The 14653-nt window shown below is 41.3% G+C and overlaps 1 protein-coding gene across 1 annotated transcript in view; it reads right to left on the reverse strand.

Moving 5' to 3' along the window:
* Window positions 1–14653, reverse strand: part of mboat2a (membrane bound O-acyltransferase domain containing 2a) — a 67160-nt gene that overhangs the window by 16586 nt on the left and 35921 nt on the right. Inside the window, exons 3-4 of the mRNA XM_050061681.1 lie at window positions 10024–10101; window positions 1058–1153 (exon numbers count right to left, since the gene is read on the reverse strand). Of these exons, the coding sequence (XP_049917638.1) occupies window positions 1058–1153; window positions 10024–10101 (174 nt within the window). The remainder of the gene's footprint in view (window positions 1–1057; window positions 1154–10023; window positions 10102–14653) is intronic.

Raw genomic sequence — 14653 nt, forward strand, 5'->3', positions numbered from 1 at the left:
GAAAACGGAAACTTTTCGCACATGCGCATTACAGTTCCAGTCACTAGGCATGCGCGAGAAAGTCGACCGTCAAAACAACAATGCTGAGCTCTGTTTGTGCTGCTCACTCTGTTGATTTGAAGTGAAGTGTAGATCTGTTACTGTAGCAACTCCACCTCGTCGTCCATCCAGACCAAGTTATCTGTGCATGCTTTCGCCATTGTGTCTTCTTTGTTTTGGTTTGTAATCACCGCGTTGTAGAGGAAGGCCCTTCAGCGCAGGGACGAGGCGTCATGCCGTGGTGTTGCTTTGCAAATTTACACTGCCACCAACTGGCCTGGCGTGCATACTACAGCGTTTTAGAGAAACCGTTGTCATCTAAACAGGGCCTAAACATTCCTGCAGGTGATTACTGTTACCATTTCATCTCGTTTCATATGAAGCAGCCTACTTCATTTATGGTTCTGATGATGTTGCTCATAATTAGCTTTGTGCTATCAGTTATCCAGACAGGTAATGTTAGGGTCAGTCAAGCCAGTTAATGTAAAAATATCCTGAATAAGTTGAACTGGCTTCGTAGTACAGGCCTCTGGTCTTCCACTAAAATTAGAGGGACATTTTAGACTATCTGACTATCTATAAGGGTGATGTTAAGGAAAATGTGAATCTGACATTTTTAAGGAAAAAAAAAAGAGGAATGAAAGATGTAGTTGAAAGAGCAAAATCTCTGCCCTCGCAGAGGCGGTATGGGTTTGCATTGGGTTGCTTAGCAACTAGCCACCCCCACCCTGCTGAGAGTGCAGGCTGTCTGCTTGAATTGTCAGACAGTCTGGAGGAGTGGGAACCAACCACAAGAGTCGCTATCGACGTCCTCCTGCGGACACAGCAGTGTGACACGCTCTTGTTTCTGTTTAGCTTACACTGGTTTAGTCATATGCAATATTCCCCCAACTCTTACTGGGAACTTCTTGTTTTTGGCTTTGTACTCCGTATAGCATTCAGAATAAAGATCAGAGGAGGTTTTTTGGTTCTTAATCAAACACAAAAAAGATTATTAAGAGCTTTTAGTGTGGCTTACCCTGTAAAATCTGCAGAGTACATGCCATAGTCGAACACGTAGACTCGTGTGATCTGACACAATATCAGGTAGCCGAGCGTCACAATGAAGCAGTACCTGTGCAGAGAAAGGAAGGAAAAGAGAAATTAATCTCTAAGGTGATATGGAGCTTTTCAGGTGGAGCATCTTAATGCACATATTGTGAATGTTTTACTTTAGAGTTGTTAGTCCATCCCTTTGTTCTCATATCTGCTGCATAGTAAAGACTTTTTTCCAGTACAGTACTGTACAAAGGACAGTGGCCTCTGCACCAGTGCGTAGCTATGGAAAGGGTAAGAGGGTCAAAAAGTGGACAAAAGAGCAAAGGAGGCTCCAGTAATGATTCAGGATCAGTGGTTGAAGACAGAGGACAACACAACCTTTCAATTGAAGACCAAAGCCAGAGAGCAGCACTAAAGCCTGTTGTGTTGTACAAAGCTGTTGCAGAGTCAGCCCAAGTCAAAGCTAGCTAGCTAGCATTCCTCTGCTGCCAACAATAAGAGGATTGTGCTGCTCTGAGGAGGAACACAACACACCAGCGAGAGCGAGGCTGCACCGCTGATAAGACACAACGGGACCTTTTGATTCTGAGAGCCTACTGTAGCTGCAGTCCAAGACGCAGCCAAGAAGACATCATCTGATATCCACTGCCAAGCGTTTAGAACACAATATAAAGTAAACAACACAGACTTTTGCAACATGAAATATTTTCAGACCTGAGAGTTAAGAGTTGTGCGTTTGTATCCAACCCACATTTGGCCTGTTTTTCAGTGTACAGAATATGTTTTAAGAATCTTGCTCACATGGGAGACAACATGGATTTTTACAAAGGCCTCCATATTCTGAATCAAGCCCTGCAGCAACAGGGCTCATTTAAATGTACTGCATGGATACACCGAGTAATACTAGTTATTAAAACGTGTGTTTTATGGTGAGTAATTTAGTTTTGTAACAAAGGGGTTTTACAGCACTTTCTGCTTCAAGATTTAGATTAACCACTGTACATATCTTATTCTTCATATTGTATTCTTTTTATTATTCTAGATCTGTTAACATCAGGCAAGGGGACTACTGATGAAAACTAGCTTTTCAGCTAACTTTCAGCATAGACATTTGTTTAAATGTGGGTTAATGTACATTATCCCTTCTTAAAAAATACAGGGAACATAGAGAAAGAGAGGGGTACTACATGCAACAAAGGTCCACAGACGTTTTAAGTATGTGTTCTGCGTATTAACCATTAGGGTTCTAGGGCAACTCCTCTTGAAGCTTTCTGTATAGGACCCCCTAAATGTTGTTTAGCTAACACTTTCCACTATTGCCTATTGCTTTCCAGAAACAACAGAAGACCTGCCCATAAACTTGGGCTCAATCCCAATACACCCTTTAGCCCTTTACCCCCCTTTAGGGGGTACATGGCTCTCCAAACAGAGGTTTTTCAAAAACACACACCGAGTGTTATTGGAAATCATTGGCAAGATGGTTTCAAGAGATGTCAGTGAAGATTCTCAGTCATCAAGTTCATGGTAATCCTCAGTGCTATATCATAGGAGAGTGGACTTGCTTGAGTTTCTTGAAGACCTTTCACCTCTCATCCAAGAGGCTTCTTCAGTTCTGGCTGAAGGAGGCTTTTCAGACATTCTTCAGAACTGAAGAAGCCTCTTGGATGAGAGGTGAAATGTCTTTAACAAAGTCCAGTTGCCTACGATGAAGCACTTAAGATGGTTGCATGAGTAACAAAAAAACCCCACAAATGTATTTTCTTCGTTAATAAACATGTAAAAAAAAATGCAATCATCATCATATTATCTTAGTTTCATTTTGTTTCAATGTAGTACACCCCTTTCTTTTAAACAAGCATTAAAAAAATGCTAGCAATATGCTGATGACTTGGTAGCTAACTAGCTAGCTAGCCAACGTTAAATGGTTATTGCTGATTTGTGCATGACAGTCTTGCGTTTTGACATATTTCCATGTCCTATTCCCAACTTTTGGTGGCATATGATGCCTGAAATTTAACTGAAGTCCAGCAGGAAGGTTGCTGCACCTCTAATGTCAGTGTGGCTTGGCAGGAAAGGAACATGAGTTGCTTACGTTAGCGCACCGCTAGAGGCCTGGAAGTGAAGCAGTGTTCTTTTTTATTTGATGACTTGTATGATTGATCAATAGTGCGAAACTCTATCTCCATCAGACAAATGGCAAATGTCATTGTGATAATACCATTTTAGCCATGGTTGCGCATCCTTACGTTAACGTTATCAACGCTTACATGATGACATATCAGGGTCTTGAAGGGTTGTCCTACTCCATAGGGGAAGATTTCAATCACTATACCGTATAACTCTGCAGGGTAAAGGGGCACTCCAAATCAAGGGGTAAGGGTAAAAATAAGAATGTGGATATTGTTATTTAAAAGGGAATAACAGTAACATAAGTGCACAGTGACCTGAGTGGGAATCAACGTCAAAAGCTTCACAGTATCCTCACAGGTTTGACCCAAGGAACTAGAATTCACTGTAACACATTTAAAACCTACAAGGCAAAATATATGGTAAGTTATTTTCCCTGCTCACTGTGTGTGTGTGTGTGTGTGTGTGTGTGTGTGTGTGTGTGTGTGTGTGTGTTATACACTGTAGAAAGAAACACCTGAGCAAATATCCTGCCTGTGGAGTAAGATAAGTTGTCTTGTTACTCTTGCTCACAACAGCATTTTACCTAAGTTGACATTTTCTTGAAGCTGGTGACAATATCCTGCTGCAGACCACTCTAGCAACGTCAAGATAAAATGAACAGGTTTGTATGTGTATTAAAAACAACACAAGAGGTACCTCAGGCATGTATTTTACTGGCTTCAACACAAAGACTGAAGATGCTCCACACGAGACTATATATCTTATCACAGATATTTTAGCAGTGTGAGAAACTACTAACATTTTGAATCCTTAGCAACACCCCTGTTTCACCAAGATCAGCTTGCTCCACTGGCAGCACACTCCTGCAGCCATGAGTGGGGATATGAGCTATATGTGTTGCAGCAGCTATATTTACAGCGCCACCAGGGATCCTGTCTTTATCCTCCTCTGATTTGTGTTTGTGTAATTCACAGCTCAGAGGGGGGTGTTTCATTTCCACTCGAGGCATCGGATGGAGCCTGGGACTAAAGTAGGCTGGCCTCCCGCTGTGGGACAGCGGCAGACTGGTCAATATGGAGACAAGGAGCCACACAGGAGCCGCAGGTATGGATACACACTGCACATGGGAGCGATGAAAACGAAAAAAACAGGCTATAAATAAATGTCTGAACACTGCAAGACCTCTCTCTGAGGTTGTGTACACATAGTAAATGCCTCCAGGCACACTTCATGCTTGCTCAGATGCATACAGGGATCCAGAGGAAATTTCCATCTGTTCAGCATGCGACTGTGAGTCAGTAATTTGCACGCTTTTCACCGTCAGGTTCACAGTCATGCTTTCACACCAAAACTAATATGAATTTCAATTAAATTGCACGCTTATGTTACAGATAGAATGACAGTTCTCCTTTTCATCTTTAACTCAGGCCCTCCTGGCGATAAGTTGGGTAGTAGAGTGGTTTCATGGGTAGGCAGACCATCCTTGACAGCTTTAAATCAGTGTCTGCACCAACCACCGGGCAAATGCAGGTAACTTGTTGTCAGAGAATCTGCTACTTTGTTAACAGGGAAAATGCTCAACAGAAAGATACGTTTAGTGAGGTTAGCGTATGACTGGATAGGGCTACATGCCCGCATGTTACTGTATAAACCACACATGCTCACTTATTAATGTCGTCTTTAGAGAGTGACAGTGGATGTGCTCAGAGCACACAGGTGCTTCCAGACCACAGAGAGTGATTAAAAAAACATTGCAATGGTGAAAGTTTCCGTTCCCCAAGCTGAATATTCTCTGTATGAATTGAAATGAAGTACATATTTGCACGTAGGCTGGCGCATCCATGTATGCACGTGTATGTGTACAGTTGGGGCGGTAGTAGCTCAGTCCATAGGGACCTGGGTTGGGAACCTGAGGGTCGCCTGTTCAAGTCCCCGTCCGGACCAAATATGGAGCGTGGACTGGTTGCGCAAGAGGTCTAGATTGATATATCAATTCAGTGATCAGCGATTCAATGTCATCGATGCAAAGTCAAAACATCGATCCATCCATATGATACATATGGTATATATACGCTTTTATTTTGAAAGTCTGTGTCACCGTCAAACAGCAACAGGCAGATGGCAAGCAGCGAAGAGACAGATAATGATGATAACATTATTTAATCAGGAATAAATAAGCAGTGTCAACAGACAGAGCACATGCCATACATAAACAATGCTGTTACAAGATAAAGCAAAACGTAACGTTTCGTCTAAAAAACGTGCATGCAGGCTGAAATTCACCTGTGCTGTTCTGTCAGTAGACGCAGTGACTTTAATCAAAGGTAAGTAAGAAAAATAATAACGTTACAAGTCATTTGTTAAGCTATAGGTAGAGTAAAAAAAGTCTAGTCAAGTCTAGTCTAGTCAATTGCCTTGAGATAACTATGACCTGGATAAATGAGAATATCCACAGGCATGCTTAAGCTAATAATGTGTGACTAGCAAATAACAACTGCTTTGTCTACAAACCTTGCCTTTTAATTCAATACTATACTTTTGTTAAACAATGTTGTTGTTTTATGGCTTTTGGGAGAAGTTTGCCTTCAGGGCTTTAAGTCCTGAAGTTTTATGTAAAAGATGGAGAAAGCCCTGAAGGCTAACTTATGTCATGTGCTGTTTTATGCGTGTTAGTAGAGTCAATTTAAAGTCAACTTTACTGCACTGATTATCTATGTGTTCATTTTATCTTTTATGGCCAAAAGCACAAAAGAAAGGGATGGCAGCTTCTTCTGTAGCTGAAGGTGTTAAATGGGCAGATAATATCATCTCATATCGATTGGAGGCCTCTGAATCGCATCGAATCTAATGGTATGGTGGCAGACTTGTCGTATTGTTGTCGAAAGAATCAATATAATATCCTATCGTGATGAAACTGGTGATTTACACCTCTAGTGTACAGGAGCCTCCCACCTCAAAAAATCAGGGCTTCCTCAAAACCTATAGTGTAATTCAAACACTGGAATTTACCATGCATGTCTTGGTTTTTGTGTAAATATCTAGAACACTGAATGTCATCATTCTTGACATTGACTGACAAAAGTTATTCCTTCATTAAGCACATAGATTTCACAAGCAGCAGATAAAATTTCTGAGAGGCTAAACTACAACAAATTTAATTTCAAACCCAAGCCTTTGCGCTGGCAAGTGTCTGCTCTGCTTTAGTGTTCTTAGGCTGTAAGCTGTATGGTTAAAGGGAGGCTGAGAAATATCAGCATGAAGATGTCTCAACTATCCGCATAATGCTTCCCTCCTCCAGTCAAACTCAGTCGACCCCCACTGCTCCAGGTAGTCAAAAGACATATGTACATACTGTAGCAACCTTTGCTTAATATGAGGTTTCAAACCTGTGGGTCAGAGCCCACGCAAGAGGTCACAAGATACATCCGAGGGGTCACAAGATGACTAACAGGGAAGAGAGATGAAAAAAGACTAATTTCTGGTTCACATAATTGAGTTTGTTTTTCAGTCTTTCATCTAATTTCTGCTTTATTTCTTTGTGAATCACTGTCTATTTTTACCTCGTCAGTGAACTTGACAAAGCAGAAAAACTAACTCTTTGATCAAACTGGTTATAACCGGTAGACAAGAGGCGAGGGAGTGCAAATTGACAATGATTCATAATAAGGGTCAGAAGCCAACAAAAACTGAAAACCACTGACCTAGAAAAAAACATGCCATGTTGTAAATTTGCTTCACCAATAGAGTATGCTTAAAAAAAATAAAGCAAAAGAGATGATAGAGCACAAAGATGACTTGAAAAGACTATATTTACATCCAGCTTGATAGCTTGTCTTATTTCTTTAACAGTCTGAGTTATTAGAATTTTGTTACGGTTCCTCTTCAGTATCCATTAAAGAGGGCACTTGCATTACTGTCACTGTCACTGTCGCTTCTTCTTTGGTTACACCATATCGAACGATTTCACAGTTCTCCCCCCTTCGTCAACCAGCAGGAAGTGCTGTGTTCACTAGATAAGCGTCTCGAACGTTCCCTGTCTGCTCAACACATCCAACAGGCGGACTGTCAAAGAGAGCGAGAGGAGTGGTAGAGGGGGAAAGTGTGAGCGATCCAGAGCTACACGGGAGTAGAATAGTATGTAACATGATGCCTCGCTGCAAAACAAAGTGGTCAGTCTATAGCCACGCTAAGCCGAGCTCACATTCACAGCCTTTCCCACAGTCCAGAAAAAGCTTTTAGCAACTCTGCTGTCACACACTGCGCTGCACTCACTGTACACTTCCCCCCCATGGGTCCGGTATCTGAGTGGGAGAACAACAAATAGAGAACACAAGTCCTGCCACAGCGCACTTGTATGGGGAGTGGTGTTCTGTTCAGGGCGTGACCCCAAAGTGCAGCAAGAAAGTCTCATAGTGAGAGATGATTTTAGATAGATAGATAGATAAAAGTGCATATTTTCAGCCTGATACTGATTCATTCGATTTCTTCTTTGCTGTACTATCATAAGCAAAGGTCCAGTGTGTAAGATTTAGGGCCATTCACAGGCAGATATGGTATTTAATACTCTGACATCACCTAAAATCACCTAAAAATAAGAATTGTTGTGTTTGTTTTACCTTATAATAAGCATTAATATATCCACATAACAAGCAGGTCTTCTTTCACAGAGTCTGCCATGTTGTTCTACAGTAGCCCAGAACAGACAAACTAAACACTGGCTCTAGATAAGGCCATTTGCATGTTTGCATTTTCGCATCGGCCACAGTAGTTCTCCTACATGCAACATGCGACCTCACCGCTAGATGGCACTAAATCCTACACGCTGGACCTTTAAAGGTATAGTGTGTAGGATTTAGGGGGATATATTGGCAGAAATAGAATATCATAAGTATGTTTTTTGTGTATAATCACCTAAAAAAATAATATTTGTGTTGGTGTTACCATAGAATGAGCTGTTTATATCTACATAGGGAGAGGGTCCTCGTTTATTGAGCTTGCCATGTTCACCGCCATGTTTCTATAGTAGCCCCACATTAGCATATGGTGGCTGAGCCGCTCATCTACAATGCACCAAACAGTGTCAGAGAAACACTCATTTGTAACATGAAACTGCGTTATCCAGTGTTTTAACCACCAGTTATAATCATCTGGGGTCTCATTTTTACAAGTGTGTGTAGGATCCATACTAAAAATGTATGTACAGACGAAAGCCAAAAATGGCGTGTTCCAAAACACATCTGACAATTTCTACAATCAGGCTTCCACCTCACCATCTGCATCGCCAATATCACCTTTCTAAAATGTTCATAAGCATGGGTCAAAGTTTCTCCCATCAAGTTTGTTTTTATAGATCACAACTTTAGCGTGGGAAGTGTTGTACGCCTCTTTCAGGCCTCGTTTTGTGCATACACAGTGTTTATAAGTGAGACCCCTGGTCCGTTCCCAAAGCCTCTGTGGATAATTCAGCTCCCGGTAAAAACCTCCTGAACAATAAACACTGAAAGAATCCTAACTGGGAGAAGTTTCAGCTGGTTGCAATGTGCTATCCTCACTGCTATACGCCACTAAATCCCCCTAAATCTTACACACTGTCACTTTAATACTGTAAAAATATAAAAAAGGAGGTATGGCTGACTGGGAGATGGAAACCACAGTGAGTCACATTCCCTTAAATATAAATATACATAAGCATACAACCCCCTACGACATATGCAACCAACTCAACTGTAGTTAAAAGAGCAAAGGCCATGGGTTAAACATTAGGAAGGCTTGTACACTCAGTCGCCAAACAGCCCAGGGTCCCAGTTAAATCACGACCTGCTGCTGAGGTAACAATTCATTTGTTATGCAAAAACTCCAGGCAGTAGGTTCAACGCCCTCTGCAAACATATGAGCATGTCAGTGCGTCCTGCCTCTGTGGTTCTCCTCCTCTCTGCCCCCTGAGCTGCACCTTCATCCAAGGGAGTGGGGGACATGGTGAACTTTATCCCTGAATGCAGTGGAGGTCTGTTGGTTTGGTTTGGGTGACAGTCACAGCTTTTTGTCAGTTTTATAAGAGCTACAGTAACAGGGAGCGGCTTATCTGCCCATTCACACAAGGGACAGAACACCAGGCTAAAAGCACATTAATAGGGCGTTACACTTCCAGGAATGATGCGATGTAAACCACTGCTATATGCTGAAAGGCCATATTGTAGTCTGGATAAAAACGTCCTGTGTGTGTTAGGTCACTGTCATTAGGTGTTGAGTCACTTCTGTCTGAGGGCGGTCACTACAGTGATTAATGCTTTGTTACTATCTATTTAAAAAGCTCTCCCCAGAGGCAATATCTACTGTTTACACCTGCACTAGTAACCTTGAATTCTGGTAAAAATAACATCAAAGGCAATGTGTGTGTGTGTGTGTGTGTGTGTGTGTGTGTGTGTGTGTGTGTCTCTGTGTGTCTGTGTGTGTCTTGATGAGCCATGGTCACAGATGGGAGCCCAGGGGGTAGAATCTTCGTCATCGTGACCCAGGCTCAGATGCCTCGAAAACACAAGACAAAGGAATGAAGATGCCAGCTGGAGATTGGCCCGTAGTTAACTGATATGACGCATTTTCATCATCTAACATCTCATTTGAGATTTCTAACAAGACTTTTCGTTCACTGGCTTTGACAAATGTCTTTTTTGTGCTTCCACTTGCACTTTTGAGGTTTACAAATATGGGAAATGGAGCGTTTCACAATTCTGTGTAATTCTGACACTTCCAGGAATCATGAGGCCAAATAACCTTGTGCAGATTAAATCAACTTTTGCACTTGATTTGTGCACTTACTTGTGCATATGCTCCAGGCCAGCGAAGACCATCACACTGTAGGAAAGACCACTCTGTACCAGGAAATGGAGGGAATACCTGCGGAGAGACACATACCACAAATGACTTTATTGATCTCATATCCATCTTTTAATATTCTCTTGGTTTCTTGGTTCGTTAGGGTTGTGTATTGGCAAGATCTGACACGTATCACGACTAAAAGAGTTGGTGGTACGACCTTTAGGACTGCCTGTTTTATAGGTCTGTCCTTTAGAAATATGTTACCTTGTCAAATGGCTGATGGTAAAATACAACACTGCTATCTAGCTGTCGGGTCTTTAAACACAACCGAAAAAAAATAACCAATGCCATGAATATTTTCGTACACCCCTTTCAGGACATTCTTTTTACAAGACTACATCAGATGAGATTTGCCCTCTGTATAACCATCCACATCCTGCTTTGTCATCCTGTACAGTCATTAGGAAGAGGAAACAACAGCACATCATTACGAAACCACAGTCACACCATCAGCCATGTGAAGTCCGACCTGTGTAACCAGTAATGTGTCATCTGCCATCACAAGGCAGATCACTAATGATCACCATGACCCTATGTTCTCAATCGATTTCCATGCCTTCCAGCTGCAATGTTCCTTACATCCCATCATCGCAGTGACTTGTGCATGGATGTGTGTGTGCTGATCAAACTCTTGACTTGTGTCCACCTCTGCTAACACACATTTCAACAGCGGCAGCAGCTACCAGATGGGTCTTTGAAGGGCACAGTGTGTGATTCTACCGACGTCAGGCCCTCCAGGAGAAGAGAGATGCCACACTGTGTTAGGAGTGAGTCAACAAAGAGGGCAAGGGCATCGGGGGGTTGGCAGGGAACAAGAGAGCATGAGCTGGGCGAATCAAATGAACTGCTCAACAAATCAAGGGGTTAGGAATTTTTTATATTTTGTATTTAAGATACCGATATTGTAAATGCTCCCAATACTGATGAAAATGCTCAATTGGGTAACAGCGAGGATGCCATATTCACCGATCCACTCTGGAATTTAACCATGTTGATGTCAGATATCCTCGGAACACTGCAGTCAAGAGACTTATATATATCACTTAAAATTGCCTCTGATAAATTACCATTGTAGTTTTCCAACAAACCTTTTTCAGTGCGATCGAATCAGAGGCTGTGTTGCTGTGTATGTAACTGCGCTGATCCCTGAGGCTAAGCCCAACGGACAAGTGTGACATTCACCCCATCCTAGTATCAGTAGATCTGTTTGGGCAGCAACCGAAATAACGAGTAGAATATCCTCAGTGTAATAAACAATGTGTAGATTATCCTTAGTGCAACAGATAAGTATTATGTAATATAGGGCTGCCCCCTCACAGTTGACCAAATGTTAGTTGACCAGAAAGGTCATTAGTCCACAAGATTTCTTTGGTCACTTAGTTGCAGAAAAAACGTGAAACTGCGGCTTGTCAAAGTAAATCAAAACCTATATGACTGGACTGTGTAGGCATTTAATTTGAAAGTACAGACACAGCAACTTCAGATGCAACCTGCTGCTGCACTCTTGAAAGCTGGCACAGGAAAAGGCACAAGAGTAGCGCCCAGAGCCCGACCTCACGTTTCCAGGAGGTTAAAGACGTGGCATATATACGGCCTCTAATTTCCAGGGCTGGTACCTGCGGTTATTCCACAGGCTAGTTAATAACATGTCGGGCAGGAAATATAAAGTGTAAGATCATTTTGAGAAGATGAAGGACGAACCCAAGGTGATATGTAAACTCATCTTCATTGGTCGACTACAAACATGACGTATCATCTGAAACATGTCAGTAGCTACATGCCCATTAGCCACTTAGCACAATCATTACTGCTTTGCCTACAGCGTTATTAACAGGCAGCTCGCTCAGTGTGTGATGTGCACTTGTAGATAAAATATAGGCCTATATTAATGAAGGTTCATTAGTACGGTTTTGTATTTCTCTGTAATGTAGCACAGTGTTAACAATGTTACTGATACTATTCTTTCTCACAGCTTCAACTCAAACCATTGTGTTGCCCCGCTCAAAGATATGATGATATGATAGTTGATTTTCTTGACATGGAAATGGGTTAGTAGTATACAGCTGTTCAATAGTTTTTGTTTTTCTTTACACAATGGCAAAGAATCAGTGTTGGGAAAGTAAAAATTGGTATAGGAACATCTTTGGTAAGAGTGCAGGATTAAAAAGATATGTGGAGACATTGTTAACATCTGACCTGTTAGCCTCTGATGTATCAAACAAACATGTCTACAAAAGCCAAAATAAGCTCAGTCCCCTTTGACAGACATGTTTGTTTCAACTGTTCAATTGTTTTCTCCAGTGACATTCAGAAACAAGCTCGTGCGTCTGGCAGAGAGGGAATTCATCCGAAAATAAACCAACACTCTGCAGCATCTGCGAGGCAGATCCTCTAGGGCTGCAGCCAGGTGCCCTCTAAGAAAGAACAGTGTGTGTGTGCAACAAAGTCTTAAAATATTACACGTGTGTGTGTGCATGAAATGGTGCATATGCAGTGTGTGCATAGATGCATTCATGCATTTCACACAGGCAAGCTGCACTGGCAGAGGCTGTCGGGAACCCTATAAACAATTAACAGTTACTGTGACCTTACGTGGTTGAGAAGTTTATCAAATAATTACATCTCTCCTTTGAATCATTAATTTACACCTCTGCATCATTATATGGTTTGGTGTTATAACATCAGAACTTTAAAGTGATAAGGACACTATTAATCCTGTAATTAGTGCCTAACAGAAGATACTTAGCTTGCAACACTGCGCCAAGCACAATAAATACCACATACTACCTTTGTGAAATGTATCTGCGTATAGATATTTAAAGGAGCTTGTGCTCTTATAATCCCTGCGGTGCATAAAACTCTTTGGCAGGCTTTCACAGACACATTTATTGATTGTTTGGCCCATTTGGACAAAGAGGCTATTGAGATGAATGGTACTTTAAATAAATAAAATTGATGTCAGATTGATCTGACATCAGGTTAGCAGGTCCATCACAAGAGTCCTGAATTGTGTGAATAATACACATATATTTTTTTATTTCACATCTGGTATGTTGGACACGTGTGATTCGTTGGGATGGGTTTGTGTTTAACAGTGAAGAACAGTATGTCCGTTCTTCCTGATGCAAAGAATCTTTTCACAATACTTGTTTTGTTGCTCAATAAACTGGAAACACCCATTCATGCCTTAGGGAATACAATACAACCGCTGTACTTGTGTTGTCTGACTAATTATATGTTTAGTTCCTTATTTTTCATGCTGGTTTTTAAGGTGTGGTGATGATCTGGTGGCACGTTGTGATGACAGCAATTAGCCTACTATCCTCATAATTTCATTAGCCAACTTATAGCCGATAAGTTCTGACATCTCCACTGCTACTGTACACATCTTTTACCTCTACTTGTTACTCACTTTTCTCATGTTAAATACAGATTTATGAATGAATAAGGTAAGGAGAAAGGCATTGTATACCTTTATAATCAGCATCTGAAACATTCACATTTACGCTATAGCAAATTAGCAGCCAAATATATCGCAGTGAATATTTTTTAATGAACTAAATCATTTGAAATGTATGGAAACATGCTAATATCAACTCACATTAGGGGAAGACAAACCTCTTTTTCATGTAAATTTTAAACAAAAACAGATTTTTATTACTATGAATAGGGATGCACGATATATATCAGACCAATAAATTATCGTCCGATAATGGGACAGTCCGATAAATAGCGCCGATAATACGAACACAGTGGGTGACGGTACATGGACCTTTAAATTTGGTTTGGGAGTCGGCAAAAAACACAGAAGAAGAAAAACAACTGCGACATGCTGTCTAGAGGTCAAAACATGTCGCGATGTGGACGTCTTTCACAGTTCCAGAGGAAGACAACAGGATTGCACTGAGGGTCTGATCTCTGACCGTCCAACGGGTTAGACACAGCACCAATGGACCATCTGTTGCATCCCTAATTATGATAGACATTAGTGTGGACACAATATTGTAATTTTTAACTTTGATACAACACCCTGAAAAATATCAATAATCAATACCATTTTCAATACCAAAGGGAAAAAAATTGATATTCAGGGCATTAGAATGTAATTTTTTTATTAAAAGTTAATGATAAAAAGGCTATAACATGACAGCAATGAATTTTTTCCTGGTTGGTAGCAGAGAACAGCAGAAGATTCATTTTGCAGCACTTGTAGTCAAAATCCCCTTTACTGATTCTGTTGTTAATGGTAACTAGGGTTGAGCCGAATACTCGGATACAGATAATGTAATTTTTACAAGTATGAGTTTCATACGAGTAAAATGTGTCATTCTCTGTACTTGTGATAAAGGAAAATCATCATTTGGGTAGCTGTGTTTCATCTGTTACTTGTGATGAAAAAATGAATCCACCCATTTTCATCTGCTTATCCGGGGCCAGGTTGTGGGGGCAGCAGGCCAAGCAAAGCACCTCAGATATCCCCAGCAACGTTTTCCAGCTCTTCCTGGAGAGCCTTGAGAGGCCAGATGAGATATGTAATCCCTCCAACATGTTCTGAGTCTGCCCCGGGGCC

This window comes from Epinephelus moara, chromosome 14 (assembly GCF_006386435.1).
Source record: "Epinephelus moara isolate mb chromosome 14, YSFRI_EMoa_1.0, whole genome shotgun sequence".
Classification (NCBI taxonomy): Eukaryota; Metazoa; Chordata; class Actinopteri; order Perciformes; family Serranidae; genus Epinephelus; species Epinephelus moara.